General features: G+C 42.5%; 1 protein-coding gene across 14 annotated transcripts in view; it reads left to right on the forward strand.

Annotated features, from left to right (window-relative positions):
* Window positions 1-15,136, forward strand: part of hspg2 (heparan sulfate proteoglycan 2) — a 172,562-nt gene that overhangs the window by 103,864 nt on the left and 53,562 nt on the right. For 9 of the 14 annotated variants that reach the window (XM_033628943.2, XM_078169805.1, XM_078169803.1 and 6 more), the window contains 11 exons: window positions 357-461; window positions 4,590-4,883; window positions 4,981-5,034; window positions 5,713-5,796; window positions 9,813-9,905; window positions 9,997-10,089; window positions 10,753-10,983; window positions 11,075-11,188; window positions 11,303-11,430; window positions 13,730-13,816; window positions 14,003-14,061. In XM_033628943.2, coding sequence (XP_033484834.2) covers window positions 357-461; window positions 4,590-4,883; window positions 4,981-5,034; window positions 5,713-5,796; window positions 9,813-9,905; window positions 9,997-10,089; window positions 10,753-10,983; window positions 11,075-11,188; window positions 11,303-11,430; window positions 13,730-13,816; window positions 14,003-14,061 — 1,342 coding nt within the window. The remainder of the gene's footprint in view (window positions 1-356; window positions 462-4,589; window positions 4,884-4,980; window positions 5,035-5,712; window positions 5,797-9,812; window positions 9,906-9,996; window positions 10,090-10,752; window positions 10,984-11,074; window positions 11,189-11,302; window positions 11,431-13,729; window positions 13,817-14,002; window positions 14,062-15,136) is intronic. The other 5 variants (XM_078169812.1, XM_033628955.2, XM_078169813.1 and 2 more) reach the window with 3 other exon arrangements.

Here is a 15,136-nt window from a genome sequence, read left to right on the forward strand (position 1 = left end):
GTTACATTCGTACATGATGGATTTACACGCATCATGTTTTGTGGTTTTAATGATTTTTGTGTTTACTGTTTATTAGAAACATTGTGTTGTACAGCAGTGTGTGCAGTTTCTCAGCTGAAGATGGCCACTAAGTGTCTCTTTGATTCGACCACTTACATTACAGTGCAAACTGCACACAGAAATTGCTTTCTGCTCCACATCACATGAGCCATGTAAATGGATTGATCATCAATGGTCCATTAAAGAACTTCATACCGTTTAACTTTGCTCGAATAACACTGCCATAACACTCCCAAATACCATCAGCTCAGTGATAAGGAAAGTGATCAAAGAGCTTGCTTTATCCACACCAATAGAGTGCCCCGTACTCGCCAGAGGAGCAGCAAAGGAAGGATGCTTCCATTTGGAACCTAATGGCCTCTGAACGTAGAGACAACCACAGATCCAAACGAGCTAGACAGGTATTTGGTATGAACTGCACTGTAGATTGTCGTAATGAAGGCAACACTCACACGTCTAATGAGAATAACTGATGCACAGTGTTTGTGTCATTATAAGCTAACACGCTGACAGTTTGTGGACTTGTGTGGAAGTATTTTCCCCCTCGGTTCATAGATGTAGCAGCATGGAGAATCACCTCGGTGTGATGAAAGGTCACTGAGCAGGAGCATGTTGTGTCGGACTCTGCGTGTGCATTTGCATGTGTGTGAAACACAAAGAGGTCTTAGTTGGAACGCAAAGTCCCAGGAAAGTTTCTGCACTGCAAGAAGTTGTTGATTTGTGTGTTATCCTTGTGATCGAAATGTTTGGAGTAGAGGTCGACCGATAGTGGATTTTTACAGGGTGATATAATAGTGATAGTTTGGGGCAAATTAGGAGAAAGAGATGACTGGTTTTCTGTAAACTCAAACGTACAGTACAGGCCAAAAGTTTGGACACACCTTCTCATTCAATGCGTTTTCTTTATTTTCATGACTATTTACATTGTAGATTCTCACTGAAGGCATCAAAACTATGAATGAACACATGTGGAGTTATGTACTTAACAAAAAAAGGTGAAATAACTGAAAACATGTTTTATATTCTAGTTTCTTCAAAATAGCCACCCTTTGCTCTGATTACTGCTTTGCACACTCTTGGCATTCTCTCGATGAGCTTCAAGAGGTAGTCACCTGAAATGGTTTCCACTTCACAGGTGTGCCTTATCAGGGTTAATTAGTGGAATTTCTTGCTTTATCAATGGGGTTGGGACCATCAGTTGTGTTGTGCAGAAGTCAGGTTAATACACAGCCGACAGCCCTATTGGACAACTGTTAAAATTCATATTATGGCAAGAACCAATCAGCTAACTAAAGAAAAATGAGTGGCCATCATTACTTTAAGAAATGAAGGTAGGTCAGTCAGTCCGGAAAATTGCAAAAACTGTGTCCCCAAGTGGAGTCGCAAAAACCATCAAGCGCTACAACGAAACTGGCACACATGAGGACCGACCCAGGAAAGGAAGACCAAGAGTCACCTCTGCTTCTGAGGATAAGTTCATCCGAGTCACCAGCCTCAGAAATGGCAAGTTAACAGCAGCTCAGATCAGAGACCAGATGAATGCCACACAGAGTTCTAGCAGCAGACCCATCTCTAGAACAACTGTTAAGAGGAGACTGCGTGAATCAGGCCTTCATGGTCAAATAGCTGCTAGGAAACCACTGCTAAGGAGAGGCAACAAGCAGAAGAGATTTGTTTGGGCCAAGAAACACAAGGAATGGACATTAGACCAGTGGAAATCTGTGCTTTGGTCTGATGAGTCCAAATTTGAGATCTTTGGTTCCAACCGCCGTGTCTTTGTGAGACGCAGAAAAGGTGAACGGATGGATTCCACATGCCTGGTTCCCACTGTGAAGCATGGAGGAGGAGGTGTGATGGTGTGGGGGTGTTTTGCTGGTGACACTGTTGGGGATTTATTCAAAATTGAAGGCACACTGAAGCAGCATGGCTACCACAGCATCCTGCAGCGACATGCCATCCCATCCGGTTTGTGTTTAGTTGGACGATCATTTATTTTTCAACAGGACAATGACCCCAAACACACCTCCAGGCTGTGTAAGGGCTATTTGACCAAGAAGGAGAGTGACGGAGTGCTGCGGCAGATGACCTGGCCTCCACAGTCACCGGACCTGAACCCAATCCAGATGGTTTGGGGTGAGCTGGACCGCAGAGTGAAGGCAAAGGGGCCAACAAGTGCTAAACACCTCTGGGAACTCCTTCAAGACTGTTGGAAAACCATTTCAGGTGACTACCTCTTGAAGCTCATGGAGAGAATGCCAAGAGTGTGCAAAGCAGTAATCAGAGCAAAGGGTGGCTATTTTGAAGAAACTAGAATATAAAACATGTTTTCAGTTATTTCACCTTTTTTTGTTAAGTACATAACTCCACATGTGTTCATTCATAGTTTTGATGCCTTCAGTGAGAATCTACAATGTAAATAGTCATGAAAATAAAGAAAACGCATTGAATGAGAAGGTGTGTCCAAACTTTTGGCCTGTACTGTAGATCAAAAGGTAATCTGGTGCCCATGGAAAGCGAAGTACAACAGGACAGCACTCTAAAAAATATATCAACAAGGGAGTAAATATATAAAAAGCCTTTATTGTAGAGGCTAAAACATTAAAAGAGCAAATGGTTTTCAACCGCTGTAGCTGTCCGTCGTTTTCAAAGCCCAAAGACCAACAGTTGTTTAATCACGCTGGCTCTTTTAATGATTTATTCACTACAGTAAAGGCTTTTTATATTTCCTACGTCATTGATCGGTTTTTCAAGTGCCTGGCCTGCCTTCCTTTGTATTAGAAACTGTATAAGCAAGTGGATAATGTTTAAATAACTACTTAACTAAACATCTAAGTCAAAGAAATAGATCTTGATCACTGAAGTAATGAATAAATCTGTAACTGAACATCAAACTTACTGTAAATCTAGCTAATAATAATAATGGGACTGATACTCAGTGACGTTCCCTCAACTTTGTTTCTGTATGGTGCTTCCATGCAAAACAGTGATCCTAGATGGGCAGTATTTCTGTTAGTTGTGTTTAAAATATGTAAAGTATTTTAAGTACTTTTGAGTATTTTGTAATTGGTATTTGACAGGGCTGAAAAATGTAAATGTTATGTTTAACAAGATACTTTGAGTGGAGTAATTTTGTACTCTCAAAATACTTAAAGAATTCTCATAAAACATAAAAACAAAACAAGAACAGGTCAAAGCGCCTCAGGGGATTTCATTTTGAAACAGGAAGTGGTGGCATTCGCTCAGTCACAGACTTTTTTGTATTTAGAGCTTAAAATGCATGTCAGTACATCTTAAAATGAGCCGTACATTCCAGTCACACGGCAGAGGGGACCTGCTTTCTCTGGAGCTTTACCCACTAATCATTTACAACCCTCCCTTCTTCAGCTTTGGTTGGTGATGTTCATCCCCGCATGAGTGGTTGAGGCTGCGCAGCCATCGGCCACTATCGTAGCCAAGTAACGCCGATAAGGATAGTTTATGAAACGTCCTATCGGCCAAATTGATAAATCGGTTGACCTCTAGCTTGGAGTGAGAATAGTTCCCTTGAGCTCAGTGTTGGGCAGTGACACATCACTGTCTTAAAATGACTTTTTCCAGAAGAAGAGCTAGTTACTGATAAAATGTTTAGTAATAATAACTCGTTACGATGTTACTTTTGTTATCACCCCAATACTGACTTAAAAATACAACAATCACATTAGCAGATTCATTTCCGTAATCGTTGTGCTGCACATGAACGTCACAAAGCAGCAAGTTAGTTTGGGGGATGGAAACGCTCACTTTAAGTGGCTGGAAATGTTCCCATTACTTTGATTTTGTAGGGAGGAAAGATGACAAGAACATCATTGTTCCAAATAGTGGTCCTAAGACTCTTCCCCCTGTGAAAAACACCTACCATATCTGACAGCACAACAGGAAGCTCCAGGAAATACACCGCACCAAAGGTGAGCCCTCCTCGGCCGTTGAGGATGGCTATAGCCCCACGCTGGCTATACAAACAAAACTTAATTTTAATTTGAATAAAATGTTGCCAGTCTCCACCACTGACTCTCCCAACTTTAGACTGATCCTAAGGGAAATACCAGTCACGGGCAACAGAAGACCCCGAGTAACAAAATGATCTGCAAGCTATCTCGCCTCAGCTTCACTTACTGATGATTACCCCGACACGCAGAGGCGCTCATGCCAATTTTGTGGGGTGTAACAGATTAGTAATATAACGAGTAGTGTAACGAATTACTGTCAGCAGGGAATAATAAGTTATAAACTAATAATATTACTTTTGAAAATAGTAATGAGTAATGTATTACACTTAAAGAGTAACGAGCCCAACACAACCTGAGCCCAAACGTTGTTGTGCAGCACATCCAAGCATCGTAGACTTAAAAGCATGCCTAGCATGTTCACCTTCTTGCAGTGATGTTGACGATGCACATCCTGGAAAAACTAAACCCTGTCCCCCTCATTTTGACTGTTCCCATGGTTACGCATCTTCTGTTATTTCCGGTACTTCACTTTCCGCTCCCCAGGCAGATGTCAGAGAGCTGGATGACAAGGTCTGGGCGCTCTTCCCTAACTTCTCCAATGGACGAGCTGGTTCCCCTCCATTCTTTCCTTCCTCCTCTAAATCCACCTCCTCCTTCTCTTCCTCTTCTTCTTCTTCTTCTTCTTCTTCTTCTCATTACTCTCGAATCCCAACTTCCTCTTCCTCTCGATATACTTTGCGTAACCTGAGCCCTCCTTCCCCTCCATCTGGTATCTCCTCTTCAGTTAGGCCAACCAGACCCCAACCCTACTCCCCAGGCCACTCTCCCCATCTGCAGGTACACTCTGTCAGAGATCGCAAGAGGTTTACGAGCCTTTTTTGTTTCTCGGTCGTGTTGGTGACTGCTTGTGTTTCTCTTTGGTGCGGATCAACAGAGCAAGAACACACTGAGCAAGACTTCTGCTCGTTCTTCTGGGGACGGCAGCAAGGTAGACAGTGGCATGACTGACTGGCTGACCTCATGGCTCACCTGTTGGTGCATGCTCGGTCTTTAAAAGTTAACTAACAACCAGATGTCCTCAGTTTGTCCAGGGCAGTTAATGTTTACTTCAGAAACAGCACTTAACAGATGATCCACTGATGAAAAGTGAAATATATTTAGTTTATAGTTACCAAAGGATGGGTAATTGCACAATACCTCTGCTCGACTGGGTGGTATTTTTCATTGTTAGGCATGTAGCTCCCACTCAGTGCTGTCACTGTAATTGTCCACTTGAGAGTAACATTGGTTTTTCAGTGTTCTGTCATTATACTGCTGTTTACTTTAAAGCAGCCTCTCACTGCAGCACATGTTAGGCTGTCATTTTCACATTATTGACAGTGGAAGTTGTTGTTTTGGTTGTCAGGCAAAGCACAATGCGACTTCTACGCTGTTATCAAACTGTCAGCGGAGCCTTTAACAGCACTCGCACTTAACAACATGTTCTTAAAAGAGTTTAGCTGTATGTTATGTTGCACATTTGTCCTGAGATTTTTGTCGGGCTTTACTCTTCTTCATGCTCGCCTGCTCGCACTGCTTCTCTGCCTGCTTATTTTTTAGTCTCGCTGCCTCTCGCTCCATCTGTGGCTTTTTCTCTGATGCCTCTCCTTCCTCCTCTGCCTCTCAGTACGCTCTGGTCTACAAAGGTTTCAGCTTGCACCAGGATGATCTGCTCTACTGGCAGCTCCCAGCGCAGTTCACAGGGGATAAGGTAACTGTGAGAACTCTTGGGCGACGTCCCCTCCTGACCCTCTGGTCCACCTCCTCCAGGTCACAGAAATTACAGCACCCTTAGTGTCCTCCAGTCCTCCCACTACCCTTCAGCCCTCAACCTCACACTCCCTTCTGTCCACTCCCTCACATGTTCACACTCCCTGACTCCCTGTCCCAGTCCTCCCTTAAAGCGTCCTCTAGACTTCCTGGTGTACATTCATCCTCTGGCATGTACCATTTTAACATGTGAAGTTTCACCTTTTTTTTTGTTCACAGAATAAAACACACACATCATCCATCACACACAATTAGAGACAGAAAGGTCCGTGTACTTCGCAGCCATTCGTTTTTTGTTTCAAAATAACAAATTGAAACACGGAAAACCAACAATTATCCATTTTTTGTTTTGAAATGACCAAACGAAAAAGGAATAAAACGATCCGTCTCCCATTTTTTATTTGATAATAAAGAAAAGAAAAACGGAAAACGAATCGCTATCAGTTATCCGATTTAATTTGGGAATTAAAAAAAAAACCCTGTGGGAAACTCCTTTCTCTATTTTTTGTTCATTTCTTCTCTGTGACCAGTAAGTTGCATTCATGTGGTCTATGAAATGTACATACAGAGCATGTACATTTCCTATAACTACTAGAATATTGCTTTATCTGACATGTTATGCTAATAAATAACTTTTCTAACTAATCTAGGTCACTCCACATGGACAGCAACTAACGGCATACCACATTACACATTACATGGCCGCAAAAAAATGATATGCAATACGTGAATTAATAAAAAGTTTTATTACCATGGACCAAACGTTCCTTTTTGTCCGCCAGTTTTCTGTGATAGTGACGTCAGTTTCAGTCAAGTTGGCAACTCCTGTTCCAAAATTATCTCCGAGTTGTTTTTCCGACATGAGCAGGCGTTCATGTGTATTTTCCTAGTCGGAAAGTCATTTTTCCGATTATTCCAACACCACATGAATGCAACTTACTGGTCACAGAGAAGTAACAAACAAAAAATAGAGAACGGAGTTTCCCACAGGTTTTTTTTTTAAATTCCCAAATTAAATCAGATAACGGGTAATGATTCGTTTTTCGTTTTTCTTTTCTTTACTATCAAATAAAAAACAGTAGACGAATCGTTTTTTCCTTTTTTGTTTGGTCATTTCAAAACAAAAAACGGATAATGGTTGGTTTTCTGTGTTTCAATTTGTTATTTCGAAACGAAAAACGAATGGCCGCGAAGTACACGGACCCAGAAACTGCAAATACAGTGGTTCCCAACTGGTGGGTCATGGTCCAAAAGTGGATCACAAACGAGTCAAGTTTGTAAAAAACACACTTTATTTAGAAGTGCAGTGAATTTCCAGCACAGAGCTTTTATTTTGAAGAGCTGTTTCCTGCTGTAGAGTGAGTGAATAACAGACAGATACTTGACAGAGACAGCAAACTCGCTGAACGCCATGGTCACATGCAAGTATCTCACTGAGGGCTGAGTGTTCTCAAAACGCACTTCTGTCACGCACTTCAAAAGCAACTTTCAGTAATTTATTTTACGAAACGGGGGAAACAAACGTGAACAAAAACGGTTCCATAATTCATATTAAATTCAAAAGATAACGAAAAAACAGCTACAAGTGAGAGGGAATAGTGATAAAGTGGTCAGACTTGGTCAAATCCACAGCCTCAACCCATCCGACACTGTTAGACTGACTCACCAGCAGACATCACTACATGAGGGGATACAGTATTCAGTACTTTGCCAAACAAAGTCTGTATTCCTTTGTGAATAGGACGTTAAGACGGACCAAACTGCGGGTGCAAATGAAGTGCAATTGAAGGTGCTATCAGCAGCCGCAGTTCATTCTTTGTGAATTAGGCCCTGAGTTTATTAAACTGTGTGGACCTTGAACTAATGACCGAGGAGAAATCTGGACCCTGTGGACCAGTTGGGAAACACTGCTCTAGGGTTTCACCTGCTTGGTTGTCTGTGATTTAACATTTAATTTAAGAAGGTTTTTAAAACACAAATACAAGAAGTCATATAATTATCGTCTGTGTCATTAAAGGCACGCTCCAGTGGTGTGGTATTGCATCTCCATAAAGTTTACAAACTCTCAAATGAGCAATAAAACTTTTGAGACTTTCAGGGCCCTACCTTACACCTGGTGCAAAGTTGCGCACAGCGCAACTGTCATTGTCATTGTCACTGTCATATTTATGCCCATCTGTGCACCCATGGGGGTGTAGGGTGTGATCAGGCACGTTGTTGGCAGATTGGTATTTTGAGGCAGCAGAAAGCAACTGTGCCACTGACCAACAGATAGAATCAGAGCGGCGCAGTATTTTCTTGCTTTTTAAAGGGCGCTTTATGCAGATAGTAAAATGCACCTACAGAGGTGGGTTTACAACATGTGTACGTTCTGCATGTTACACACAGATACATGCAGATGGGTTGTGGGTGGGTGAAATAATGCATCATTAATGAGGAAAATATTAGTGACATTCTCTAAAATGTGAACATAGAGCAGAGCTGCTGTCCAACTCCCCATTAACACACAAGGAGCAGCGTAACTTCACTGATAATTTGAGAAGCTAAAAGTTTAGTTCTGTTTCCTCTGTGAAGTTTATAACCACAGTAATAGTATTGCTGCTTAAATGCCCCACAGTAGTGGGATTACTGCTCTTACTGCTTCTCCAGTTTGCCAGATCCATGTCAGTAGCGATGTGTCAGGTGCAGGCACGCCAGGCTTTTAAAGGGAAGGGAGATAACACTGTGATTAGTTAAACATATGTAATGCCAATGACACACCTATGATTAATTAAGGGACTAAATACAACTCTTTTGCCCCTTGCACCTTACTTCGCACCCAGAATATGTGCTGTCTCACCAGCAGAAGTAGAGTTGGACACACACTAAATGCAGTTGCACCATGTACTTAAAATCAGTGGTTCCCAACTGGTGGGTCGTGCTCCAAAAGTGGGTTGTGGGTTCATTCTGAATGGACCGCAAGTGACTCGCAAACATGTCAAGTTTGAAAAAACACACTTCATTTAGAAGCACAGTCAATTTCCAGCACAGAGCTTTTATTCTGAAGTGCTGTTTCCTGCTGTAGAGTGAGTGCTAACTGACAGCTCGGCGACATGGCCAAATGCAAGTATGATGCTGAATATATTAAACTGTGGACCTTGGACTAATGACCGAGGAGAAATCTGGACCTTGTAGCTGAACCAGCTGTGAACCGATGCCTTAGATCATGTACTATAGATCATTTAAATAAGGCCCTTTGTCTCTATAGTGGGTGAAGTGCCAAAAAATCTTCAATTCCATGCCTTATAAATACCCACTTCTTTTGAGCCCCACACCCTCAGTTTGCAGTGCAGGCTTTCCATTAAAGCTGTTCAGTGTTAAAGGGGAACTACACCCATTATCAAACATACAAGTTACAGTCCAAAAACATGAGCAACTCTCTCCTAAATCTCAAAAGCCTGTAGAGCAGCTCCAGACTCTATACCCTATGACATCACAGGTTAGAGACACTTCTCTGGTTTCTTGCTATGAGAGAGAGGAGCTCATGTTCACAAATATTGATCAAACCTTCTAAGGCCATGGAAATAACAACAAACTGGAATTCTTAAATTAAGTGGTGCTCCCCTTAAATCCTCAACTCACGATCAGATAATCCCGATGACATCACTGTGACAGCATCAGCGTTATTTTTTCAGATTTAAGAAAGCTTTCACCAGAGCCACAGACGACATCAGCATTACTCCCCATCATGAGTGAACTAAATCCTGTTAACATGGTAGCTCTCAGATGTTTAAACAAACTTTCCTCACATCCTTCTAGTACAGTGGATATGATGTAGCAGCTCACTCCGTGTTGCTCTAAGAAGCCATCTGGCATCCATTTTTCCTACATTTGATGTTTCTGTTTCATCGTGGGAATTGCAGCACTGTTTGACCTGGCAGAAGATCTAAAGCCTCTCCCTCCCTGACCGTGTCTTAGGTGGGTTCTTACGGCGGCAAGATTAAATACAGCATCTCCTATGTGGCCGGTCCAAGAGGAACACTGCTCGATGATGGCGACGTCCAGATTATTGTGAGTGTACGCCCTCATGTTGATTCAATGTTTCCCCCCACTCTCACATGCATTTGTAGCGTTTACTCACCTGTCAGTGTTGTTCCTGCAGGGGAATGACATCACTCTGGTAGCCCGTCAGCCGTGGCAGAGGAGGCAGCAGGGCAGCAGGGAGACTAACCAGTTTGAGATTGTCTTCAAAGAGGTGAGTGGCTCTTAACAGCACTTTTTGTGCCACAGTTTGTGGCTGTAAAGTTTCATGAGGCTGTGATCATCCCAGAGGTCACAATAGGTCATTTTATACAGTGAGATCAAGCAGAAATGAAATGGTTACTATGGAGGCTAACATCATCACACATGAATAAAATTGGGCTCATTGAATCCACAAGAGTCTCAGCTTTCTAGACAGACCCAATTTATGCAATTTCCAAGACTGTAAGGGACCCTAGTATGTCAAAATACATAAATAGGCAACTAAATAACACATTTGTACAGTATGCAAAAAAACTGTGTGCTTTTTGCCCAGAAGTGAGTTATTCTGTAAAGGGGAGACTAACGGGCACCCATAAAAATCATTTTCAGTAGGATACCTTGAGGTAAGAGGTCATGGAACCCCTTTGAAAATGGCCATGCTGGGTTCTCCCTCGCCAAAATTTAGTCTATCTTTGGAGCATTATTTAACCCCCTTTCCAACAAGCTAGCATGACATTGTTGGTACCAGTAGTTTCCTTAGATCTTCCTGTTTTATATGATACCACTCTAGCTTTAAAATAACCCGCTACAGCCTCTGACAGACAGTAATGTTAGTGGAGGATGCTGGCGTTCTTGAAAGAGGTTAAACAATAAATGTCTTCATTTTGTTTCCCAGGAACACTGGCGCCGTCCTGATGGCATGCCCGCCACCCGAGAGCACTTGATGATGGTCCTGGCTGACCTTGACGACATCCTGATTCGAGCATCCTACTCCACTGAGATGCGGTCCTCCAGTATCTTTGACATCAGCATGGAAGTCTCGGTGCCTAACTACAGCGGCTTGGCTCAGGCGCTCGAGGTGGAGCAGTGTCGCTGCCCACCTGGATACCAGGGACTCTCCTGCCAGGTAAATTGTTGATCCTCTTTGAATTTCACAGATTTTTTTTCCTGAATTGCTAATGCTAATCATTCTCTAAATCACATAATGTCTCTTTAAGGACTGTGCTCCTGGGTACACTCGCACTGGAGGAGGTTTGTACCTGGGCCACTGTGAGCTCTGTGAATGCAACGGCCACTCTGACTCCTGCCACCCTGAGACTGGCATCTGCACGGTATGAAGCAACAGATTAGTGTACAGTATAGCTGATATTGGTCTTGTTGTGGTTAGATCATAGCACCCTGACGAGTTGCACAGATTTCTGAATGCAATACGTTTCTCCTTCCAGAGCTGCCTGCACAACACTCAGGGCGAGCTCTGTGAGCAGTGCGCTCCTGGTTTCTTCGGTGACCCCACTGTTGGCACTCCGGAGGACTGCCAGCCCTGCGCCTGCCCCCACACTGACCCAGACAACCAGTGAGTACTGGCACATACGCCAAGACTTCACATTCCACCTCCATTAATAGCTCAAGACGACTCAGTGTGCGGCTCACTTGCTCTTGTTTATACAGCAAAGTCGAACGTCTTATAAATTCTGGAGTTTGATTCATTACCGTTATTAACCTGCTTCCTGCAAACACGAAATATTATACGTTCACTTTCCCACTGAAACCCTCTGATACTGTATCCTTAGTTACTTTATTTTAACAGATCAGATTGTGTTGCACAGTGCTCGTAAGAGCTGCAGTATGTTGAAGAACTTATGAAGAAATCTTTCAGTAAAACGAGACAGGCCGTCGCTCCCAATGCAAATTCACTGTTTTTATTTGACCAAGTGTTGTATGTTGGTTTCTTTGCTCTGCCTGCTTTAAAATATTCATAGCTTAGTGTTGTAAATTCCTGAATTAAATTGTCTGAGAGAGATTTTCTTCCAGTCACTTCACAGCAGAAAATCAATGTGACTAAATGACTTGTTAGGTTCAGTTGATGCTGAACCTTGTTTCTGTCCCGAATATCAGTTTTTGGACTTCAAAGCTTCAGTGATAAATATCCACAATAAATCAAAGCTTCGACGGGGGAGGGGGGCTAATGAGAAACCGCAACAGCAACAGCAACACTAGCCAAAATAGCCAGAAAAACAGAGTACTACTAAAACGGCTATCGTGTTACATAGTATTTTCAGGTGATTTGCCACCCTCGTTGTGGATTTGTTCAGACCAGTTCAGACCAATGATTTGCGACAAGACGAAACAGTTTTAGAATGTTGCAGAGAAAAGTTGCAGCGGTGTGAACTGGCCGGTCTGAGTTAGACTCAAGCCGGCTGATGTTGTCACCTGCAACTCAGCTGGTCAAATCGCCGGTGGCTGGTTTTAGAACATAAAGCAAGTCACCTGTTTCAGCAGCCAGCCATCCCTGCCGAGCCCTCTGTTTCCAGTGCCAGTGTCAGGCAGTAGGTCGCTGCTGCTGCTCGCTGTATGTGCTAATGCCCCGCACACACATATTCTCACTCACTGATTAATTAGCACTGGATATTTATATTATTTTGGCGTATTTATTATGAACACAGTCCATCTGATGCTGGTTTTGTTTCTGTTTTTCACCGTTTCATCATCACTACAAATGCAGCTGTAGCCAGTATCTCACTATCACTATCCTCATTTATATTTTAAGAAGCTACAAATTATATTCAGCCACAAAATAAACCTGAAACGCTGCAAATCAGAACAGAAGTACAGAGAGTTGTTGCGTAGAGATGATACACCATCTCATCTAGTTGCACTGGTGTGACCCGGCAAGTTTTTAGAAAGTTGCACAATGGCACACTGCAAGTAGCTGCATGATTCAACTCGTCTCAGCACAAAGTATGTGTAAAAAGTCTCTCCTTAAAAAATAACTAAAATATAAGAGAGATTCAACATCGAGTCGCATTTTTTAAAAATGATCTAAATAAGCAAATGAACACATGATAACCGCCAGCTTTTACATCACAGTATACCTTGAAACCAGTATATCGCTGCAACCCTTAGACCAGTTTCCAGTTTCTTCGCAAATTTTGAAACTATTCCAGACGCTTGACTTTGACATATGTCTCGTGCATCTGTTAGCCTGTCACGTGTGGTCAAACTGTCACAGTTTCACGAGTACTGGATCGCTAGTGAGAGATGTAAGATCAGAGCTAATCAGAATCACAAACTACCACTAAATTTAACCTCCTGAGACTCGATCAACAGGACCCGATAAGTATAAAAAACTAAACATTGTAAGCGATAATTAAGTCCTAACGTCCTCAAACAAGTACTTCCTAGTTAACAGCGTCTTATGTTGTTGCTGTTGCTGAAATTGGTCAAATTTGTTGCCATATCAAACTACAAACATTATTAATCATAAATAAACAAGTTTCAACCATAAAATGTGGTCAGGCTTTGGACCTTGTCCACCTTTGTGTCGGGATCGGCTGCAGACTGACTTGGCAGAGATGGCCGCCATCTTGTTTTTACATGGATAAGTGTATTGTGCTCTTACTACCACTAGATGGCACAAAAGTGTCCACGAACGAGGACAACAGGTCTAAGTTAAAGCTACTCTTACCTTTCTTGCATTTCACACAGCACTTACAAAAACTTTGTTTTGTTACACGAGCGGTGACGTCAGTCGGAGGCCTCCACATGGGGGGACGTCAGTTACCATGGCAATGATCGAAGCTGGAGTCAAAGTATTTGGGTCGGCCTTATGCACAACAATTTATCTTCCTGTCTGTGTGTAACTCGTGTCACAGGTTCTCTCCCACCTGTGAGAGCCTTGGAAATGGAGGTTACCAGTGCACTGCCTGTCAGCCTGGGTACACTGGCCAGTACTGTGAACGGTGAGTTAACCCATCACGTTCTCTTAATGTGTGTTAACTGAAATTATTCTAGTTAATTTTGATCAATTCTACCTACTTTCACGGTAAGACGAACTGCAATTTTCACCAGTTTACAAGTGCCGTGACAAGCAATTAAATCGAACCTTAAGATGATCTTGTTTCTGTGTCTGTTTTTACCATCATTAGTTGTGCTCCTGGATATGTGGGCAACCCACAGGAGAGAGAGAAGTGTCGCCCATACGATGGTAAGGCTACTTTTTGCTTTACTGTGACCGAACAGGGCTCGTTGTGCTTATGTTCCCAAGAGAAAAAATAATGCTTGTGCTTTATGTGCTTTAAAAATATACTGTGGCCAATCACATGGAGAGAAAAACAGCAGGGTGTTTCACAAAGGAGGCGTAGAGAAGTCAAACTTCTTATTAATTGTGACTTCACACTCCTGTTTAGATCGGTCACAGCGACCTGCAAATTCTCCTGGGACAGTTAATTAAGTTTATAAAATAAAGCCAGGCTTGTCACAGGTATACACAAACAGAATTACCCCAAGGCAGAAACACTACAAACAAAAACACAGCAAAATAACAATGCAGTTTAATGAAGATTACAAGCAGCAAATCCAGACCTTAGCCCGGTCAAGAAATAGCTCAGCACATAACCGCCTGAAAAACCACACCTTCTTATTTTTACACTGGAGCTAATGTGCAGATTAAACAAACAAGATATGAAGCTTATATGGAGCTTTAGAGATGCTTTTAATCGGACTTTGTTACATTAGACAGAGAAAGGCTAGCTGTTTCACCCAAAGTCCAGTCGTTATGCTTTTCCACGTAAACCATCAACCAGCGATCTTCTAATCTCACTCCCTGCAAGACAGTGAATGACCATATTTCCCAAAGGCATAACTTTAAACCTTCGGCTAAAAACAGAAGTCACCGCTGAATGATTTCCATTCAGTTTGGCTCTTTCAAGCCCTGATTCCACCGAGCAGTATGGTACAGTTCAGTTCAGTACGCTTTTCTGTTTCCACTGAAAAGTTGTGGATGGTACCAATGGCATCGCTCGTACCATCCCCATGTTTGGTCCCCCCTCTGTTGGGGTACCTAGCACACAGATCTGGTACTAAAAGGTGGAGCTGTGAACACTGCAGTCTGATTGGTCAATAGAGGACGGTCACTCTGCTCAGGGCTGAGTTGTGTCTGGTTTTGAGGCTCATGTAACCACTGTTCATACTGTGGAGAGATTTATTAGTAAACTGTAACTATAAAATGAAAGGATGTTTTGCTGCCTCTCACAGCAGCTGGAGAAAAAAAATAACTTAAT

Source organism: Epinephelus lanceolatus, chromosome 8, assembly GCF_041903045.1.
Source record: "Epinephelus lanceolatus isolate andai-2023 chromosome 8, ASM4190304v1, whole genome shotgun sequence".
Classification (NCBI taxonomy): Eukaryota; Metazoa; Chordata; class Actinopteri; order Perciformes; family Serranidae; genus Epinephelus; species Epinephelus lanceolatus.